This window comes from Cavia porcellus, unplaced genomic scaffold (genome assembly GCF_034190915.1).
Source record: "Cavia porcellus strain 051 isolate PalLab524CR breed Dunkin Hartley unplaced genomic scaffold, mCavPor4.1 scaffold_31, whole genome shotgun sequence".
NCBI classification, from domain to species: Eukaryota; Metazoa; Chordata; class Mammalia; order Rodentia; family Caviidae; genus Cavia; species Cavia porcellus.
In genome coordinates, this window is record NW_026947514.1 from 21,654,311 (window position 1) to 21,672,103 (window position 17,793).

A 17,793-nucleotide genomic window follows, 5' to 3' on the forward strand; every position below is an offset into this window, starting at 1 on the left:
CACGACACTCCCACAAGCATCAGTAGCTGCTTCATAGTTTTAACTATTTCGATGTGGAATATTACGGCTTCCTCAGGACTGACATCTGAAAAAGGCTCAGATCCATTTACTGCTCCTTGCTTGTTGACTTTGTTTTAAAATATTGTACTTTTCTGATATTCATAGGCAGATATTTAATTTCACTAATAAGCATCCTTGTGAATGTATTTAAAAAGCCATGTGTTTTAGTTTGCAAAAAAATAAAGTTTTCTTCCTTGAAAATACAGATATTTAGCCTAAAACTTTTACATAAAGAAAAAAAATGAGATCACTCATCATTCCACAATACAGAGAAAATGTTTTTCCTCTTTCTCTAGACAGTCTCATTTGTTAAAGTGAGGTTGCATATAAAAATCAGGCAGTATTATGCTACTTGACTTCAAAACATACTAGCAAACATACTGTATATATAGTAATGAAAACAACATGGTATTGGCATAAAACAGATGCATGGGCAAACGGAACAGAATAGAGCACTTAGAAGTAGGGTAAACCCACACATCTACGGCAGGTGGATCTTCAACACAGGTATAAGAAGACACATTGAAAAAAGGACAGTCTTTTCGATAAATGGTGGTGGGAAACTGGACAAAGAAGCTATATCCTCATTTTTATACATAAAAAAATCACCACAAGATGGATCAAACATTTAAATGTAAAACCTGAGACTCTGAAAAAGTAAAAGAAAACACAGGGAATATGATTTAGGATATTGAAATGCACAAGGATTTTAGGTAAGATCCCCAAAGCACAGGAAACAAGAAAAGAAAAAGGAAAATAGAACAAATTAAAAAGCTTCTTCACAGCAAAGAAAAGGATCAACCCAGTGAAAAGACAATATACAGAATGGGAGAAAATATTTGCAAAATATACATCAGGTAAGGTATTCATATTCAGAATATATAAGGAATTCAAATAACTCAGTAGCAAAAAAGCATATAATCCAACTTAACAAATGGGCAAAGGCCTTAATAGGCATTTCCCAAGAGAAGACATGTAAAACAAGAACACACAAAAAAAATGCCCAGTATCACAAATATCAGGGAATTGCAAATAAAAAGACAACCATCTGTCGTCCCCTTACTCCAGTTACAATGGATATAATTTTTAAGATAGTATATGCTATCAAGGGTGTGGAGAAAAGAAAACACACAGTAATTAGCAGTTGGACTTGCTCCAAAAAATCAAAAATAAAACTATATGATACAACAATCCCATTACTGGGTACATAGCTGAAAAAGCTATTATTAGAAGTAGCTGCATTGCCGTGTTTTATACAATATTCACAATGGCCAGGAAATGGAGACAACCTTATTATAGCTTTATAAAAGTGATTCTCAGGCAAGGGTGATGGTACATATCTGTAATTCCAGCACTCTGGGAGACTGAAGCAAGAGAATCACATTTTGAGCATAGTCTGGCAACTCAGAGACTTAGCAGGATCCTACAAATAAAGAAGGGCTATGGGTATGGCTCAATGTGGAGGCCTTGTATTGAATCCCTAGTACCACACAAAATCAATCAATGAATCAGTCAGTCAATCAAAGAAAATGACTTTCTAAACTGCCTAGTACTTACTTTCACGATTACTTAATGATCAGTGCTAAGACTGGTGATCTTGAAATCTCCAATGTCACATGATTTAATTTTGAGAATCCATGAAATTAAGTCTTATCATACTATGTATCATAAATTATATAGTTTACCTACCCAGTTGTAGAATTTTTATTCACTTGTGATTTTTAAGAAAAGTTGCATGAAAATGAAAGCATCCTTTTAAGGTGGCTTTTTATTTCATTATTTCAGTTTGAAACTGAAGCGATGGTATTGTTTTGGTTTTGGAGGCAGGCACTCTTTGGTTCACACTTTGACTAAAAATTCCTTAGCTGGGTAAATTTGGGCAAGAACCCATGAAGTATGCAGAACCATCTTCACTTGACATAAGTGTAAATTTCAGCTGAATAACATTAAATAAGGCAGTGCGTAAAGAGAACTTTTAGCAAAGGGGTGACACAAAAATGGCATTTGGATATTGGTACCTACTATAAATAGAAACAGCTGTATGTTATTGGCTTCTTTACAGAGGATATTAAATGGGAAATGGAAGTGTTCAAGGTTTTATAATTTTACCAGGAGACATATCTATCACATATATACTTTTGGGTCCAAACCATATCCCAGAAGAAGTTTAAAACAAAAAGAATTGATTTGCATTCACCTCGAACCCTCAATAACTTACAGAGAAAGCTACCACTTAAGTAGTTTTCGCTTATAAGTCTGCAAGGTCTTTTATCCATTGTTGTCAGATATATAATTGCCACCCCTTTCTGAATACCTATTGTTGTATAATAAATTGCTCTAAGTGTTTAAAATAGCTATTTCATGGATCAAGAGTTCAGGCAGTGCTAAACTGGGTGATATTTCTGCTGCATGTAGGAACCCCTGGGGTCACCAGATGGTTTTCAACTGGTATCTGGATCATCCTGCAGAGTCCAAGAAGAAAATGTACTCTGATGCCAGACTCTAGTGGACACTGCTGAAGGCCTGGCTCACTTGGGCCATTCTCTATTTTTGTGTAATCTCAGGACCTCTCCAAATAGTTTCTTCATCAGCAGTACTGGATGTTGTCATGGTAATTCAGGGCTCCATGAGTCTACAGTGAAAAGTGTCAGTTCTCTTGAAGACCGGTCCTAGAACTGACATGGTTCACTTCCAATGCACTCTCACAAAATACTGGACAAAGTTTTCCAAATTTGAACAAAACCAATCCGTAGATTATGAGAGTGTGTGATGTGGGTAGAAAGTATCTGAGATTTGCATCAAGTTGAATAGAAGCAGCACATTGTAGCTCACCAAACTCTGAAACAGTACTAGATTTCAGGAGGACAATCAAGAACTCAGTTTAGAATATTTAAATACATTGTGAGATATATGTGTGACTTCTGTGAAATAATGTCAGGTGGACCAGTAAACATGTGGTCCAACACCATGACGAGCCTGAAACAAGTATAAATTTGAGAGTTGCTGGGTAAAACCACAGGGGGAAGAATGTAGGAGGAGGAGAGGAGAAGAGAAGATGCAGGATTGGGCCATATGGATCTCCAACAGTTAGAAGTGGGAAATCAAAAGTCAGTGATGGAAAATGAGAAAGAATATTCTTTATTATTCAACATGGGAGGAATATAGCCAGGACTGTGGTATCACAGAGGCACAGGGAGGAAGTTCTGGGCAAAAATAGGATAATCCACCATTTTGAAGCCTGCCTGCAACTTTTTTAAATTGCAGTGGTCATCGATTTGACATAGTGTCAAGCATATGATATTTACTGAATGAGTAGGTGACTTTTAGTTTTGAATGCTAGCTCTGGCTCATTAATGGCAACAATTTCAGTCCTTATATTCTACAACTCTACTTTATATCATAGTTCAAAACTAAACTGAATTTTGAAGCCATTCAGAGGATACATGCAGATCTTTCTCACAGAAAGGTTGAGGAGGCAATGGAGGTTGGTTAGTAGTTAAGCGATGGTAAGGAGGAAGCTCCTGTGATTTTCTAGTTCAGCCTTCCATGTACCAACCACATGACTCAAAGTCAAAAGGAAGGCAGCGGAAGAAAGTCACTTACGAAATGGAATGACATTTTGTTCTTTTACTGCTGATGTTTTGTTCACTAATGACTTTCAATAAATACTAGCAAAAAGCAACAACGTTGGAAATACGTATTCTTAATTGAGTACCTGTTTCTGAAGAAAATGACACATGATGATCTTTTTGAATAAGCCAGAGCTCTTTTAATTCTATTTCAAGAATCGGAAGTAAGTTTGGTAGAATGCTGCTACATAATCTAGAGATTAAACAAATGATTCTGTGGGTATATTTGTTTCCACACCTTAATTGACACAATCCCACAAAACTGTTCTCATTTGCTTTATGGAGGGCTGGGGATTTAGCTCAGCGCATAAGTGCCTGCCTTGCAAGCAGTCAGTCATGAGTTTGATCCCTGGTACTGATAAAAAGGAAAAAGGCAATTGCTTTACGGAAGAGGAGTAATTTTTCTACTCTGTTCTTCTCATGCAAGAGGTATTATACGTTGTTTACAGTCACTACTTAATAAATGGTTACAAAATAAATGTATTAAACACGAGGGGGGTATGCATACAAAAAGTTATGTGTATCTTTTCTGATGACCAAAAATGCTTGTAAATAATTTTACACGTATATTAGGAAAACTCATGAATGGAAGATTCATCACTCCTTTTATTTTCTAAGATATCAAACTCTCACTTCATATATACATACATCAATATATAATAGCTTTTATACATTCATTTATGAATTATTCTTTTTAACTATTGTAGTTTAATAGTTTCCTTTGCTCTAGGAATTTAACACTTTGGCTCAGTGGGGGATCAATATTTATAAGACAACTTTTAAATAACAACTGAATCTTTATTAAAAAACAATTTTTTCTGAGATCAACAAGTTTACATGACTTTATTGCAATTTGTTGCTGTCATTTTTTGGTGGGGGGCAGAGAATGGCTTGATGAATGGAAATTACATTTGTAGTCAGAAGATTTGGTTTTGAATTTTGTCAACTAATGTTTCTATTGTACTGGATCCCAAGTTTTCTTGGACTTCAGTATTATTTTACTTTGTTTGGTTTTAATTTACTGTTTTTATATACATTTCTTGTAAAATATATGTTATTTTCAGTCTTTTAAAGCTATGCATTTTAGTTGGAATATGATTTTAATTGCATCCTACAAGTTTCATGTCATATTTCATTACCATTTAATTTTTTTCTTCATAGATTGTAGTTTCTTTCTTGACCTGTGGTTATTTAAAAGTCAGACTCATTTAGAAGCCAGGATATTTATTAGTCAGGAAGATATTTTCATTTTTTGTAGACTATGGAAACATGTTAATGAGTCCACTTATGATCAATTTAGGCAAATATTATATGTGTTCTTGAAAATCAATATATATTCTACAAGTTTTGAATATAATATTTTATTAACTTTATCAACATAATTATTTACTTTGTTGTTAAGCTTAGCTACCTGTCATTGGTAAAACTATATTAAAATAAGTTTCCACTTTAATAGTGGAATATCTAATTCTTTTTGTAGTTCTTCCTGTTTCTGCCTTATATGCTTAGAAATTATGCTCTTATAGACATTAAAATTATATTTTTTAAATCTTTTGGTTTATTATTTCCTTTTATCATTATGAAGCATTCCTTTTTGTATATAATAAGGCTTAATTATATATAATGTATATTTCTATATATTTATATACTATACTATATATAACTTTATATATATATAAGTTTTCTCTTGGTTACTGTTTACATATTATACATTTTTATCCTTTCATTTTCAATCTTTTGGTATTATTGTATAGAAAATACATCCCATATAAGTAGAATATAGTTGGATCTTTAAAGTTACCCAATGAGTCCACTTATGATCAATTTAGGCAAATATTATATGTGTTCTTGAAAATGAATATATATTCTATAAGGTTTAAAGTAACCTTTGTATTTTATATAAAATATTTAGTCCTTTATAGTTAATGCAATTAACATATATACTGATGATTTGGCATCAAACCTACTCTTTGCTCTAGTAATTCATTACATCTCATTTTGTGCCCTTTGCTATAATTTGGGTCTTAAATGTTCTCCACTGCTTCATATGTTCAAGACTTGGTCACCAGTGCATGACATTATTGGGAAGTTATTGCACCTAGTAGTAGGCAGTTTGCACTGAGGATGTGCCCTCGAAGGGAATTCTGAAGCCCCAGCCCTCATCTTTTTCTCTTTCCTTCCTTGTTACCGTGAGGTAAGCTGCTTCCATGTGCTCCCCACCATGATATGCTGCCTAGGCACAGGCCCAAAGGCAATGAAGTCAACTGACAATTGACTAAACCCTCCAAAACAATGAGCTAATCATATGCCTTTTTGTATCAATAAATTTTCATTATTTTATTTCCTGCTACTATTAGCTTGTTACCTATCCCTCCCCTGTCTGTCTTATACTAATGTCCACTATGACTGGCCACACTTAACCATTTTTCTAGTACAATTATTGTAGTTCCTATTCCATGTATTAAAACACTTATTATGATTTATAAAAGTCTCTTATAAATTATACTTTTAACACTTTTCAGATCATTTAAAGTCCTTATAACATCTTAACACCATTTATAATCTTCCTATTCATTTTTTCTATTCATTTTTACTTTTGCTACTGTGTATTTTAATTATGAAAAGGCGAACCTTGTTTCCTGTGTCACCAATATCCATAAAGTTCAGCTACTATGATTTAGTTAAATTTAAATAATAAGTGTCCCTGGCAACATGATTCAAATTTCATTACTACAATATATTTTCCATGAGTTAAAAAGTACAATATTTGTTGCTAACACTTCTGTTTACAAGCCACTGTGTAATTAACAGAAGTACATTGCAGTGAGTGACAATTACCTTTTTCAAAGCATTGTTGATCACTGCACATTTATCTCTCAGTTTGTTCACAATAAAAGCATGCAGCTGTATTGCCTGTATGTTTCTTAGTAACAAGCCCATATGACATTTTTAAAAATGGTTCAGTGAAAGAGTGAATTGGCAAGTAAAGATGAAAGTGCAGCAAAGTCATGAAATGTAATAGTACTACAAGTAAAATTTGATTCAAATACAAATGGAGTTGTAAGAGAGGGAGCTGACATAGGGATGTCGCTGCTGCTGCTGTGTGAGACACCCTAACTATTCAACCAAAGGTATTTAGTGAAGGCAAATTGCTGATCTCAATGAGAGAAATAGTTGTAAAGAAAATTATGAAGAAAGATATTCAGAAAGAAATGATGCTGGAGAAAAGTAAAAATACAAATATCACATTAAGAGAACTCTTGAGAATATTTCATTAATTAAAAGAGACAAGAATAAAAGCTGCTCCAGGTCTAGAAAGAAGTATGACAACTTGCCAAGATAGTGAAAAGATGCTGTCTTGACTGTTTTTTGGGGTGGGGTCCTGGGGATCAAACCCAGGGCCTTGTGCATGTAAGGTAAGAGCACTGCCTCTGAATCACATCCCCAGCCCAACAGAAAAGAGACTCTTATAGGCAAGCACTGATCAAACTATTCCTCATAAGTCTTTGCAAAATAACAAAACATTGTGATTCTAGATATTTCTGATGTTTAAAATTATAGTGCATGAAGTAAATATTAGCTTTACTATTTTTTCTTTCCTATACATTTGTAACTGACAGTAAGAAAAATTTCAGTGTTTTAACAGAAATAGTTAAATGTCACAAAACCATTAAATTTTTTTCATTGATTGCTTTGTAGGTTCAGTCCACAGTTTTGTGATCTCACACTATAATACGGAGCAAGAGTTGTCTATATTTCAAAACTTATTTTGTTTTTTTAAAATTTTATTTAAGGAGAAAAAGAAAAGAAAAAAAAGCAGAGAAAGGGTACAAGTTATACAGATTTACAGAATAAAATAAACAGTAGGAAATCACTAGTTAATGGATTATATTTTGTCATCTCAGAAACAATTGTTCAAGTTACAAAATTAACGCTTATAAAGTGGACATTCCAACAGTGAGACTGCAAACAGTTCTGTTCAATGATCCAACAAAACTCAGTAATATCTTTATCTATCTTATACACTTAAATATACATGCAGTTATATCATTTAGAGCACTTTCTTTTCCTCTCTTTTGTACAATGACAATTACACATTTTAGGTTTTGTTGCTCCCACAGTTCTTATTACTTTTTTGGAAGAGAGTAGAACCAAATGTGACATAACAGAGTCAGTCAGTCAAATCAAAAGGGTGGACGTAATAGATAATGTAAAAGCATAATTCTAGGTGATCAACGGTTACCATAATGCCTCCCGCTATCTCTAATAGAATTGCCTATATCATTAGTTATAATAAAAATGAACAAAACAGTAAAGAACAAAACCAACAAAACCAAAACATTGGAGACATTATAGGTATTCAAAAGTAGATAATAGTCAAGCAGTATGGGCGTCATAATGAATCCCACTATTTTCACAGCTGTTGCCTGAACTTTTGAACCTGGTACTATCAAGCAAAACAGAATAGAGGAACATCAGTCAAAACAAGATGGTGAGAGCAATACAGGGCTTTAAATCAAGATAATGGAAAGTCAAAGTGGGTTACTATAATATATCCTGCTATTTTTTGATTTATTTTTCCCTTAATTAAAAGGATAAAAAAAGTAAATAATAAAATGGAGATTGAGATAAAAGAGGGCATAACAGTGAAACAGCGCAGATCAAAACATAACCATTTAAGCAGAATAGTGTTTCACCACCAGATAATTCCGACATAAAAGTAGTTACCATATTGTCTCTTTCCTTGAAATCTTTGAGCATAACTTCGTATACTGTAGCATCAAATATATCAAAACAATGTAAAACCATTCAAGAGAATGACAGTATTACAGGGTATTTAGAATCAACTAACAGAAAATAAACAATGATTTCTGTATAATCTCCTTGTCTATAAAAGGTTTTGCTTATAGTATCATATATAATAAGATCCAATAATATACCACCTGTTTAGACCAAAGGAGACAGAAGAACAAAAGCTTGATGAGACTTCAAAATAAGATGATACTAAATCAGTATTACCTCTTAAGACATCATTTTCTCCAAAATAGCTGTTCCCATCATCCAATCTTCTCTGCCTCATTTCTGTTGAGCTCTTTTTCTGTCATTAGTTGTCAGTTTGTCTTCTTCATTTTGTTTTCTGCTCCATTAATTGTGGCCTCTCTGCCGCTACTTCTGGATTCTTCGTATTTTTCTTTTTTAGAATATCTTGCAGTATTCTCTGTAGAGTTGAATTGGTGGTTGCATATTCCCCTAGTTCCTCTTTATCCTGGAAGCACCTTGTTTTTCCATCAATTTCCAGGGATAGTTGTGCAGGATATATCAATCTTGGCTGCAGATTATTATCTTTCAAAGCTTGAATTATTTCCCCCCATGCTCTTCGTGATTTGATGGTTTGTGCCGAGAAGTCTGCTGTAATTCTGATAGTTGTTCCCTTGTAAGTGATCTGTTTCTTGTCTCTGACGGCTTTTAGTATTCTGTTCTTGTATTGGATTTCTGGAATTTTAATTATTATATGCCTGGGTGTAGCTCTGTTTGGGTTGTAGGTGGCTGGGGTCCTCTATGCTTCATACAACTGAGTATCTTTACCTTTTGCTAAACTAGGAAAATTCTCCTGGATTATTTCTGTGAGTAGCTTTTGTAGTTCATTTGTTTGTGTCCCTACTTCTTCTTTTATGTTCTTAATTCTTAAGTTATAGACCCTCTTATCATCTTCTAGTCTTTGTAGTATTGCTGTTTGTTTCTTTGTTATTTTTAAGAAGTTTTTCATTTCATGCTCCCATATTACAAATCTGCCCTCCAGTTCAGATAATCTGTCCTTAGTTTCTTTCAAGCTGTTATGCCAGTTTTTGATAGACTTTTTAGTTTCCTGGTAATCTCTTTGAACCTGCTTCACGTATTCTATGCTTTCTCTATTTTCTCCATTAAACAATTCTCCCCTCTTTTTCTGTTCTTCCATTCCACCATCTGTTTTTTCTTGGGTGGTGCTTAGCATTTCTCTAACTATTCTGCTTATGTCTAGCTTCAGGTCATTAATAACTTCATTCCTGAACTTGTCTATGATGCTCTCGAGATAGTGCTTTATGTCTATTGGTGCTGTGTCTGCTGTTGCCTCTTTCTCAGGATTAGGGGCCAAGGACCCTTTCTTGTTGCTGCCTCTTCCCATATTCTTTGTTCCTTATATATGCAAGTGTATATAGGAGGCCCAACTTCCTTCCCTGTCAGCCACAGTCTGATTGAATTGCGCTGGCTAGGTGTTCCCGCCCACCACAGCGCACCAGGGAGTTACAGACCAGACAGCCTATGCGGGGCCCACCCCTCCAGGTCACCTTCAGGAGCTGGGACCTGGGCTGTGCTAGCCTACTGGGTCTCAGCCAGCAGTGTCACGTGGGCTAGGCACTGCTCACCAATCCCGCTTGAGAGGCAGATTGGTGACTGAAGTCATTGCAGTGCCCTGTTCCCGCAAGTCTGCCCGGTCCCAGAATGTCCTCTGTTGGAGTCTCCTAGACTGTGGGGAAGAGACCCAGTTTTCCCTCACTCACCGGAGGTGGATGCATGGCTCCCCGCCGGTCCTGCTCTCAACTCTGTTCACCAATTCCCGTTCTCAGAGCTTCCATGCGTCTCTCTCCCTGCTGAGCTGATGCAGACGCAGCCGCGGCGGCGGGAAACCCAAATAGCAGCTTCCAATGGCGCGGGCTCCAGCTTCCATGCTGAGGCTTTATCTGTTCCTGTTATAGCACCAGGATTGCATTCCCAGTTGGTTTCTCTCAGCCCAGTTCATTCTTGGATCACCGGGGCATATCTCCTCTTGCTTATGATTCCTTACTCAGCACCATTCCTGAATTCTAAGCTGGGTGTTTCAGAGAGCCTCCGTAGCTGCTGTTATCTGTCCGCCATGTTCTCCCAGAAGCCATTTTGTTTTATTTTGGCAATCAAGGTTCATTTATATTTTCCCACATACATACCTCTTTCTGCTGGTTTTCCCTTCCTGCTACGCAGAATGTATTACTATTTGGGATCCTTTTTCTTTTGTCTTAATCATTCCCTTTAGCAGCAGTTTGAGTGTGAGCCTAATGGTGTTGAATTCTTTCAATTATTTTTTTGTTTGCTTGAGGTATTTTTTTTTTTTATTTTAAAAAATCTCGTTATTGGTTTGATAGACACTTGCTAATATTTTTTTTCTTTTTTTCAATATCTTTCTATTGTTTTATGAGGCCCAGCATCTCTATATTGACAATTCAACTATAAGTCTCATTATCATGCCCTTGAAAGTATTATCTATTTTTGTGTTTTTTAAATTGACTTTCACTTTGTCTCTGGTTTTTAGTACTTTCAATATGATGTGCCTTAAAAGATTTCTTTTGTATCGATCTTTGCTGTATTTCCAATACCTGTGACTTGATGTTTCTTAAGAGTTTTGGAAAATTCCTTTTGATCATTGATTTTTTCATTATTTAATTCTTCTTTTTCTTGGACCAACTGTAGATGTGTTGCATCTTTTATTATGTCATATATTTCTTCTTTTTCTCTACATGTTTCAGGCTACATATTCTTCTGGTATATCTTCTAGGTTAAAAATTCTTTTGAGCTGTGACAGATCAATTGTTAAACTTATATACCAAGATTCTTATTTCAGCTGCTGACATTTTAAATTCTGAAGAGTTTACAAGTGATGTTTTTCTGGAATTTAAAAGTGATTTTTTTCCAGTTCTATCCTGAAATTCTCCCTCATCATTTAAAGTTACAAACCTCTTAAATTATACCTATTTTAAAGCATATATCTGATAACTCCAAAATCTGAATTTTCTGTAGATCATTTTCTGTTTGTTTCTATGGCATATTTACTAGGAATCATCCTTCTTAATAAGCCATGAGCTCCAACTTTTATTTCCCTAACCTAATGAGACAATTTAGATCCCAAGTCATCCTTTTAGTCTTTAAGCTATTGCTTACAATTCTACAAAACAACCTCACAAAGAAAACAATCAAATGTTATTTTGAGGATTTACTTATCTTTCTTCAAATCTTTGTTGCCTTCATAAACACTTGAACTCCTGTGAACAGATTTTTCTTTTGTCCCTCTCTTCTAGTTACTCTTGCACTACTGGTCAGTCTGATTTAACCTTGTTTATCGTATAGTTGGAAGCAACATTTTAGGTCTCAGGATTCTTGAGTATAATGCAGTGTACATATAAGAATTTTTAAGTCACACATTGATAGTATGAAGATTCTGATCCTATTCAGCAATTATGTGGCCAGGGAAAACATATTTAGCTTTTCTGAATTTGTGTTTTGCACATATAAATACTGGAAGTAATAATCTTTACTTCACAGATGCTATCACTTGTATCTAGATATCTCTTTAAAAATTCATGCACCTATAGGTGGGGCTTTTCAGAGCTGAACGGATTTAGGGTGTGCATTAGTAATTTAGTCCACTGACTGGTTTAGCATAGTAATGGGTGTGGATGATAAGGTCTATTCTGGGTGTGAGTGGCACCACTAAAAGGCTTGTAACCTGCATAGGATGAAGGAGGAAGGAGGCTTGTTTTATTGCTTTCTGCTTGCAGGTTTCTTGCCTACCCTGCTGTGGACTGTTTTTCCTCTGCCATGCTTCCTTGGCGTGCTCCCCTTCTTTGGAGTCAGCTGACTTTGGACTGAAACCTCTACAAACTGTGAGCTGAAATAAACGTTTTCTCCTTTAATGAATGTGTTGGGTATTTTGTCTCAGCAGTGAGAAAAGTAAGACAACTGGGCTATTTGTTTGAAGGTTAAATGAGGATTAAACAAAAAATATACAAGAGATTTAGCTTAATGTCTAAAACATTACAAACTTTTATAGGTGGATTTTTTTTCCTTCCTTCATTTCTATGATTGGATGACTATCATCCAGAAGTTCAAAGTTTGGTCCCCAGGACGGCACTATCAGGAGATGTATGGAACTTTCGAGTTTGGACCTAATGGATGGTCCTTGGACCAAAGGGGATTATGGAACTCCAATTTCTTCCTGTCTCTCTTTGCTTCTTGGTTCATGAGGTGAGAAATTTGCTCCCACTGTGATGTGCTCCCTGGTCAAAAGCCCGAAGCAATGTTGTGATCCACCCTTCCCTAGTCTTGGACAGGAAACTCCAGAACTGTGAGCCAAAGTTATACTTTTCTCTTTATGAGTATCTTGTTATAATGATGGAAAGCTGACAAATAGTTTTTAAGACAACAGTTAATATTTCATAATTCATGGCTGTGTAAAATAATGCAATGTGATGACTTATGTAAAACTCAGATTGTAACACACTAGAGAAATAACAGAAATAATATTTCTGAAGCGTAATTATTAGTTTGATGTGTTAGGCATTGCACTCAATATTTACATGTCTTTACATGTCACTCTTATTTATAATAACCAAATTAAGTTGGAACTTTAATTATGCTCATTGTATTAATGAGACTAGGAGATATTACAGTATTTTTTTTCAAGATTAGCATTTTTTCAAGATCAGTATTTTTTTTTCAAGATCATTTTGTTTTTTTGGTTTTTTTTTGTTTTGGTCTTTTTTGAGACGACATCTCACTATGCAGTTCAGACTGGCTTTGAGCTCACTTTGTAGCTCAGGCTGGTCTCAAACTCACAACGATCCTCCCACCTCAGCCTCCCAAGTGCTGGGTTTACAAGAGTGAGCCTCCACACCCAGCGAGAAGCTCATTTTTAAATCCAGTTTTGACCAAACCCATAATTAGTTATCAGTTTTCCTTTTTAATCCCTGAGCAATTTTTCTTTTTCCTAACTAAGGAAAAGTATTAGTTTTGCAGAATCTTTTGCAGGTACTAGAATCATGTAGAGTCTTAGTATATATTTATTGACTAATTGACATCCATACCAATAAAATCTGCTGACATAGTAATAGAATGAGTAACAATTCAAAGCCAGGTCATCTTTAACTTTCAACCACAGAAATGAAAAATAATTAGGATGGGTTAATATAAACTCAGAGTGGTAAGTTGAGAACTTACTAGTAAGCAGAAGTTTTGATCTATGCTCTAGAAACCAGCCCTCTGTCATCTGTATCCTCTAGACTGTCAGTCAAGATTGACTGTGGCTTGGGTCTGTGGTGCACTTTTTCTGGTACTTACATGTGAGTCATCTTACTCAAGTTGTAGAAAGAATGTGATTCCAGCCGCTGCAGAGTTGTGTCTATAGACAAGTAGCTAAACATCACAAAAATACAAGACAAAGTAGAAAGTTACTAAGGTTGTAAACTCCAAATGTTATTTTTGATGTAACTTCTTTGTCAGAGGCTGCCCAAACCACGCAACATACACAGGCTGCATGTATTCTTCATTTTTAATAGATCTCATGATACCTGAACTTTCCCAATATTTTGTATCTTATTCACCTTAAGATATCTGCAGTCATTTTAACTAGAAGTTTTCTTCCAACATCCTGCAAAGTTTAAAATTCCCATGGTATATCGTCATAGTATCACAAGTTCTTTTAGTAATGACCACAGTGTTCCCTTCCTAGTAGTTTGGATATTTGATATATGTTATCTCATTAGATTAAGTTCTGTGAAATGGAGGATTGCTTTTCATCAGTGAATCTTAAGTGCTTTTCACAGTTCTTGATATGTAGTAGACGCTTAATAAATGTGTTAAGAGAATGAATGACTGCACAGATGTATTACTCAAGAGCGCAAGAATAAAAGCATTAGAAGATGATTAAAGAGAGCACTGAATTACATAGGATTAGAAATAAAGTTTCAAAAAAGATGAAGAAAGAAATCACAGTTCTCTAGAAAAGCCTATAGAGTCATGACCACATATTCATCCATGACCTCTCCTCTCAATTTTGAATAAGGTAGAAAATTTAAGATTCATCTTGGATTTTATAAGCCAATGATAATGCAAATCAAGGTTTTTAAGTACTAAAAGAAGAGTAAGGAGAAACACCTACACAGAGCTTGTCAGGAATAAATAAGGATAAAATGCTTTAAACAGTTCACTGAAATTCCATCTTGTAATGAGAATGACTAATACAGACAAATTCAATGTCCATTTTTATACTAAGAGCCATTTCTATGACCTTTGAGGAGGTAAATGAGTACCAGATGATGTTCGGCCCCAGTCATAGCAGAGATTATCAACTCTGGGCATGCAACTGAATTACCTCAGGGGCTTTTAAAATGCACGGAAGTTCAAAATGTGGCCCAAGATAATTAAATCAGATCAAGTACTTTTTAAAAGCTTTACTTTTTAAAAGCTTCCTACATGACTGTAATGTGCAAGAAAGGTTGAGAACTACTTTGAGTTGAATCTATTAGTAAAATATTTTCAACAACGCAATGTTTATAAGAGGAACACTAATTGTTCCATTCTGAAGTTTTAAAAATCATAGTTGTGTTTTTTGGTTTTATTTTTTTGGTACCAGGGATTAAACTCATGACCTCGTGCTTGCCAGGCAGGTGCTTATACCACTGAGCTAAATCCCCAGCCCCTAAAAATTGTTTGTTGTGAATCTTATCGTGGTCCTGTACTTTTCATTCAAATTACCTATAAGCAATTATCTTTTGATTTTTCAGATCTCCTAACTCTGTACTCTGGGTATAGCAACATTACATAAATTGTTTAGTTCTAAATATTTTATCTGTACCATAGAGGGAGCAATGGAACCCATTTAAAGCAGTTAATTTCTTGTATAAGGACTTCAGAGGTTTGAGCATGGGTGCCAGGGAGTCACCCAGGAGGCAGGAATCACTGTAAGGCCTCCCAAGGTTTGAACCACAGCCATTTCTTTCTTAGTTAAGAAATGTAAGCCTTTTTCAACAAGTTAGCCATTCAGTCCATATCATGGGGCCAAAATTTTTGTTTCTCCAAATTAAGGGCCCCTTTTGCAGGGTTGTTAAAGCACAGTGGTGGAGCTACGCAGCGACCATGTATTCAGTGGGGTAGACTAGAGACACCTGCTTGCTTTGTACCTTTTTGTTTTTGTCGTTTTCCTTTTTATCGGTACCAGGGATCGAACTCACGACTGCCTGCTTTCAAGGCAGGCGCTTATGCCGCTGAGCTAAATCCCCAGCCCTGCTTTGTGCCATTTTTATAACTGGAAAATAATCAGATCCTACTTTCAAATCTCTTCTTATTATGTAAATCTTATGTAATTCCTACAATGATTCTGTCATTTATTGTCCAAAATAGGATATTTTATGCTATTAATATTTATGCCAGAATTAACAGTTGGAAATTTGTGCTGCATCATCCGACCTAGGATCATCCTGGTGATTTCTCCTTCTCCCTCGAGACATGCCATAACTTTATTAATTATGTACATGTATTTGTTTTAATTCAATAAATACCTACTGGTCATTTACTTTATGTCAGATGTCTGGCTGGAAATTGGTAAAACAAACTTTTCCCTAGCTTCAAGGAATTAATGGGGGCTATAGACAAGTAAGTAGAATTTATATAGCTAGTGCTAAGCGTTCTTAAGGGGGATAGAAAAGACATCCAGGGAATCCAACACTGTCTCCCTAAAAGCTTCAATGTGGTCTTCAAATCCTCTTGAGTGTCCTGTATATCTCAATCAGCCTTTTCCTACTGGTCACGCTTTTGTTTTTAAAACTTATCCTCAAATTTCAAACTGCCATCTTCTAGCTTGAGTCTTATTAGAAAATCTTTTAATAATTTGTATAAAAGATTAAAATCTTGCAATATGAATGTCTTGAATTCACCACCAATAGCAGATTAATTTGATTGCATATGCCCTGTCTTTTACTGTAACTTTCTTATTATGGTGTAAAAAGTGACCATCTTCCTACAGAAAGTCAATCCTTTTGTTTGGAGTCCATCCACTCTCAGCTACTCAAGGACCATATGCTGTTAAAATTGTTCTTAGATTCTCTCTCTGTCTGCTGGCACCTTTCCCTGGTTCCAGTTCCATCCACCAGTTTATTTCTCACAATTCTCTACCTTTTCTCAGGTATCTCCTCTGAGCACGCCACATGCTCAGAATTTTCAATGTTCCTTATCCTTTTTTCCCCTCTTTTTCCAATATACAGTATTCATTCCTAGATCAGCACATAATTTACTTGTTTGTTATATTTTTGACTCATGGTCTATTTCCTCCCATTTGAATACAACCTCTGTGGGAACACTGATCTTTATTCATTTGTTCTCTGATGGGTCCTTAGCTCTTTGTAGAATGATAGACACACGGTAAAGGATATATATTTATTGAATGAATAAACATTATGTCTAAATCACAATACCCACTGAATATCTTTGTACCTCAAAGGACGTATACTCAGAACTGAATTCTTAACTTACCCCAGGCCTTCTACTCAAAAACATGAAAGCTTCCCTTGTATCTCACTGAATGCATCATCAAAGACACAGATATTATAATCAGAAATTTGGATGTAATTATTCTCCATCTCCTTCTAAATCCAAATCAATTTAAGTCTGTAAATTCTCCCTTGGTTGATTATCCAATCTCTGTATGTTCTCTTTATCCCACTCCATCGCCATTACTCAAGTTGATGTCTCCTTTGGGTGCCACATCGGCCTATGCCCTGGCTTCCTGTCTGTGGCCCTGCCTCTGCTCTGTAAGCCTCTCTCCACAGCAGGGCCCAGGGTGCGTTTCTGAAATGAAAACATGGTCATTTAGTAGCTTGGTCCTTCGAGGAGATTTCAGATTCCTTCTTCACGATTCATGACTACTCTTATCCACTTCCAAGTTGTTTGTTTGTTTTTGTGGTACGGGGATTGCAAATAGGGCTTGTGTATGCTAGGCTAGTGCTCTAACACTGAGCTACATCCCTAGACTTTTGGTTTTGAAGTAAGATCTGGATGCATTGTCCAGATTGACCTTCACAGCTAGGATTAAAGGTCCGTGCTACCACACATGAGTTCCTTTTTAAAAATTCCTTCCTTCCTTCTTCTCTCCCTCCCTCCTTTCTGCCTCCTTCTCAGCCTGAGTTTCAGTCTCCGTAACTGACCCATCATGGCACTCATGGCTCCCGTAGGAGTGAACGGGGGTCTGTATCCTCTGTTGTTATATTTGGAGCATCTTACACAGTGGTAGGCACCAAGTAGGGCTCAATAAATATTTGTTTCT

At 35.6% G+C, this 17,793-nt stretch overlaps 1 protein-coding gene across 1 annotated transcript in view; it reads right to left on the minus strand.

Annotated features, from left to right (window-relative positions):
* Nucleotides 1–17,793, minus strand: part of Tshr (thyroid stimulating hormone receptor) — a 154,324-nt gene that overhangs the window by 64,037 nt on the left and 72,494 nt on the right. Inside the window, exon 3 of the mRNA XM_003472460.5 lies at nt 13,815–13,889. Within this exon, the coding sequence (XP_003472508.1) occupies nt 13,815–13,889 (75 nt within the window). The remainder of the gene's footprint in view (nt 1–13,814; nt 13,890–17,793) is intronic.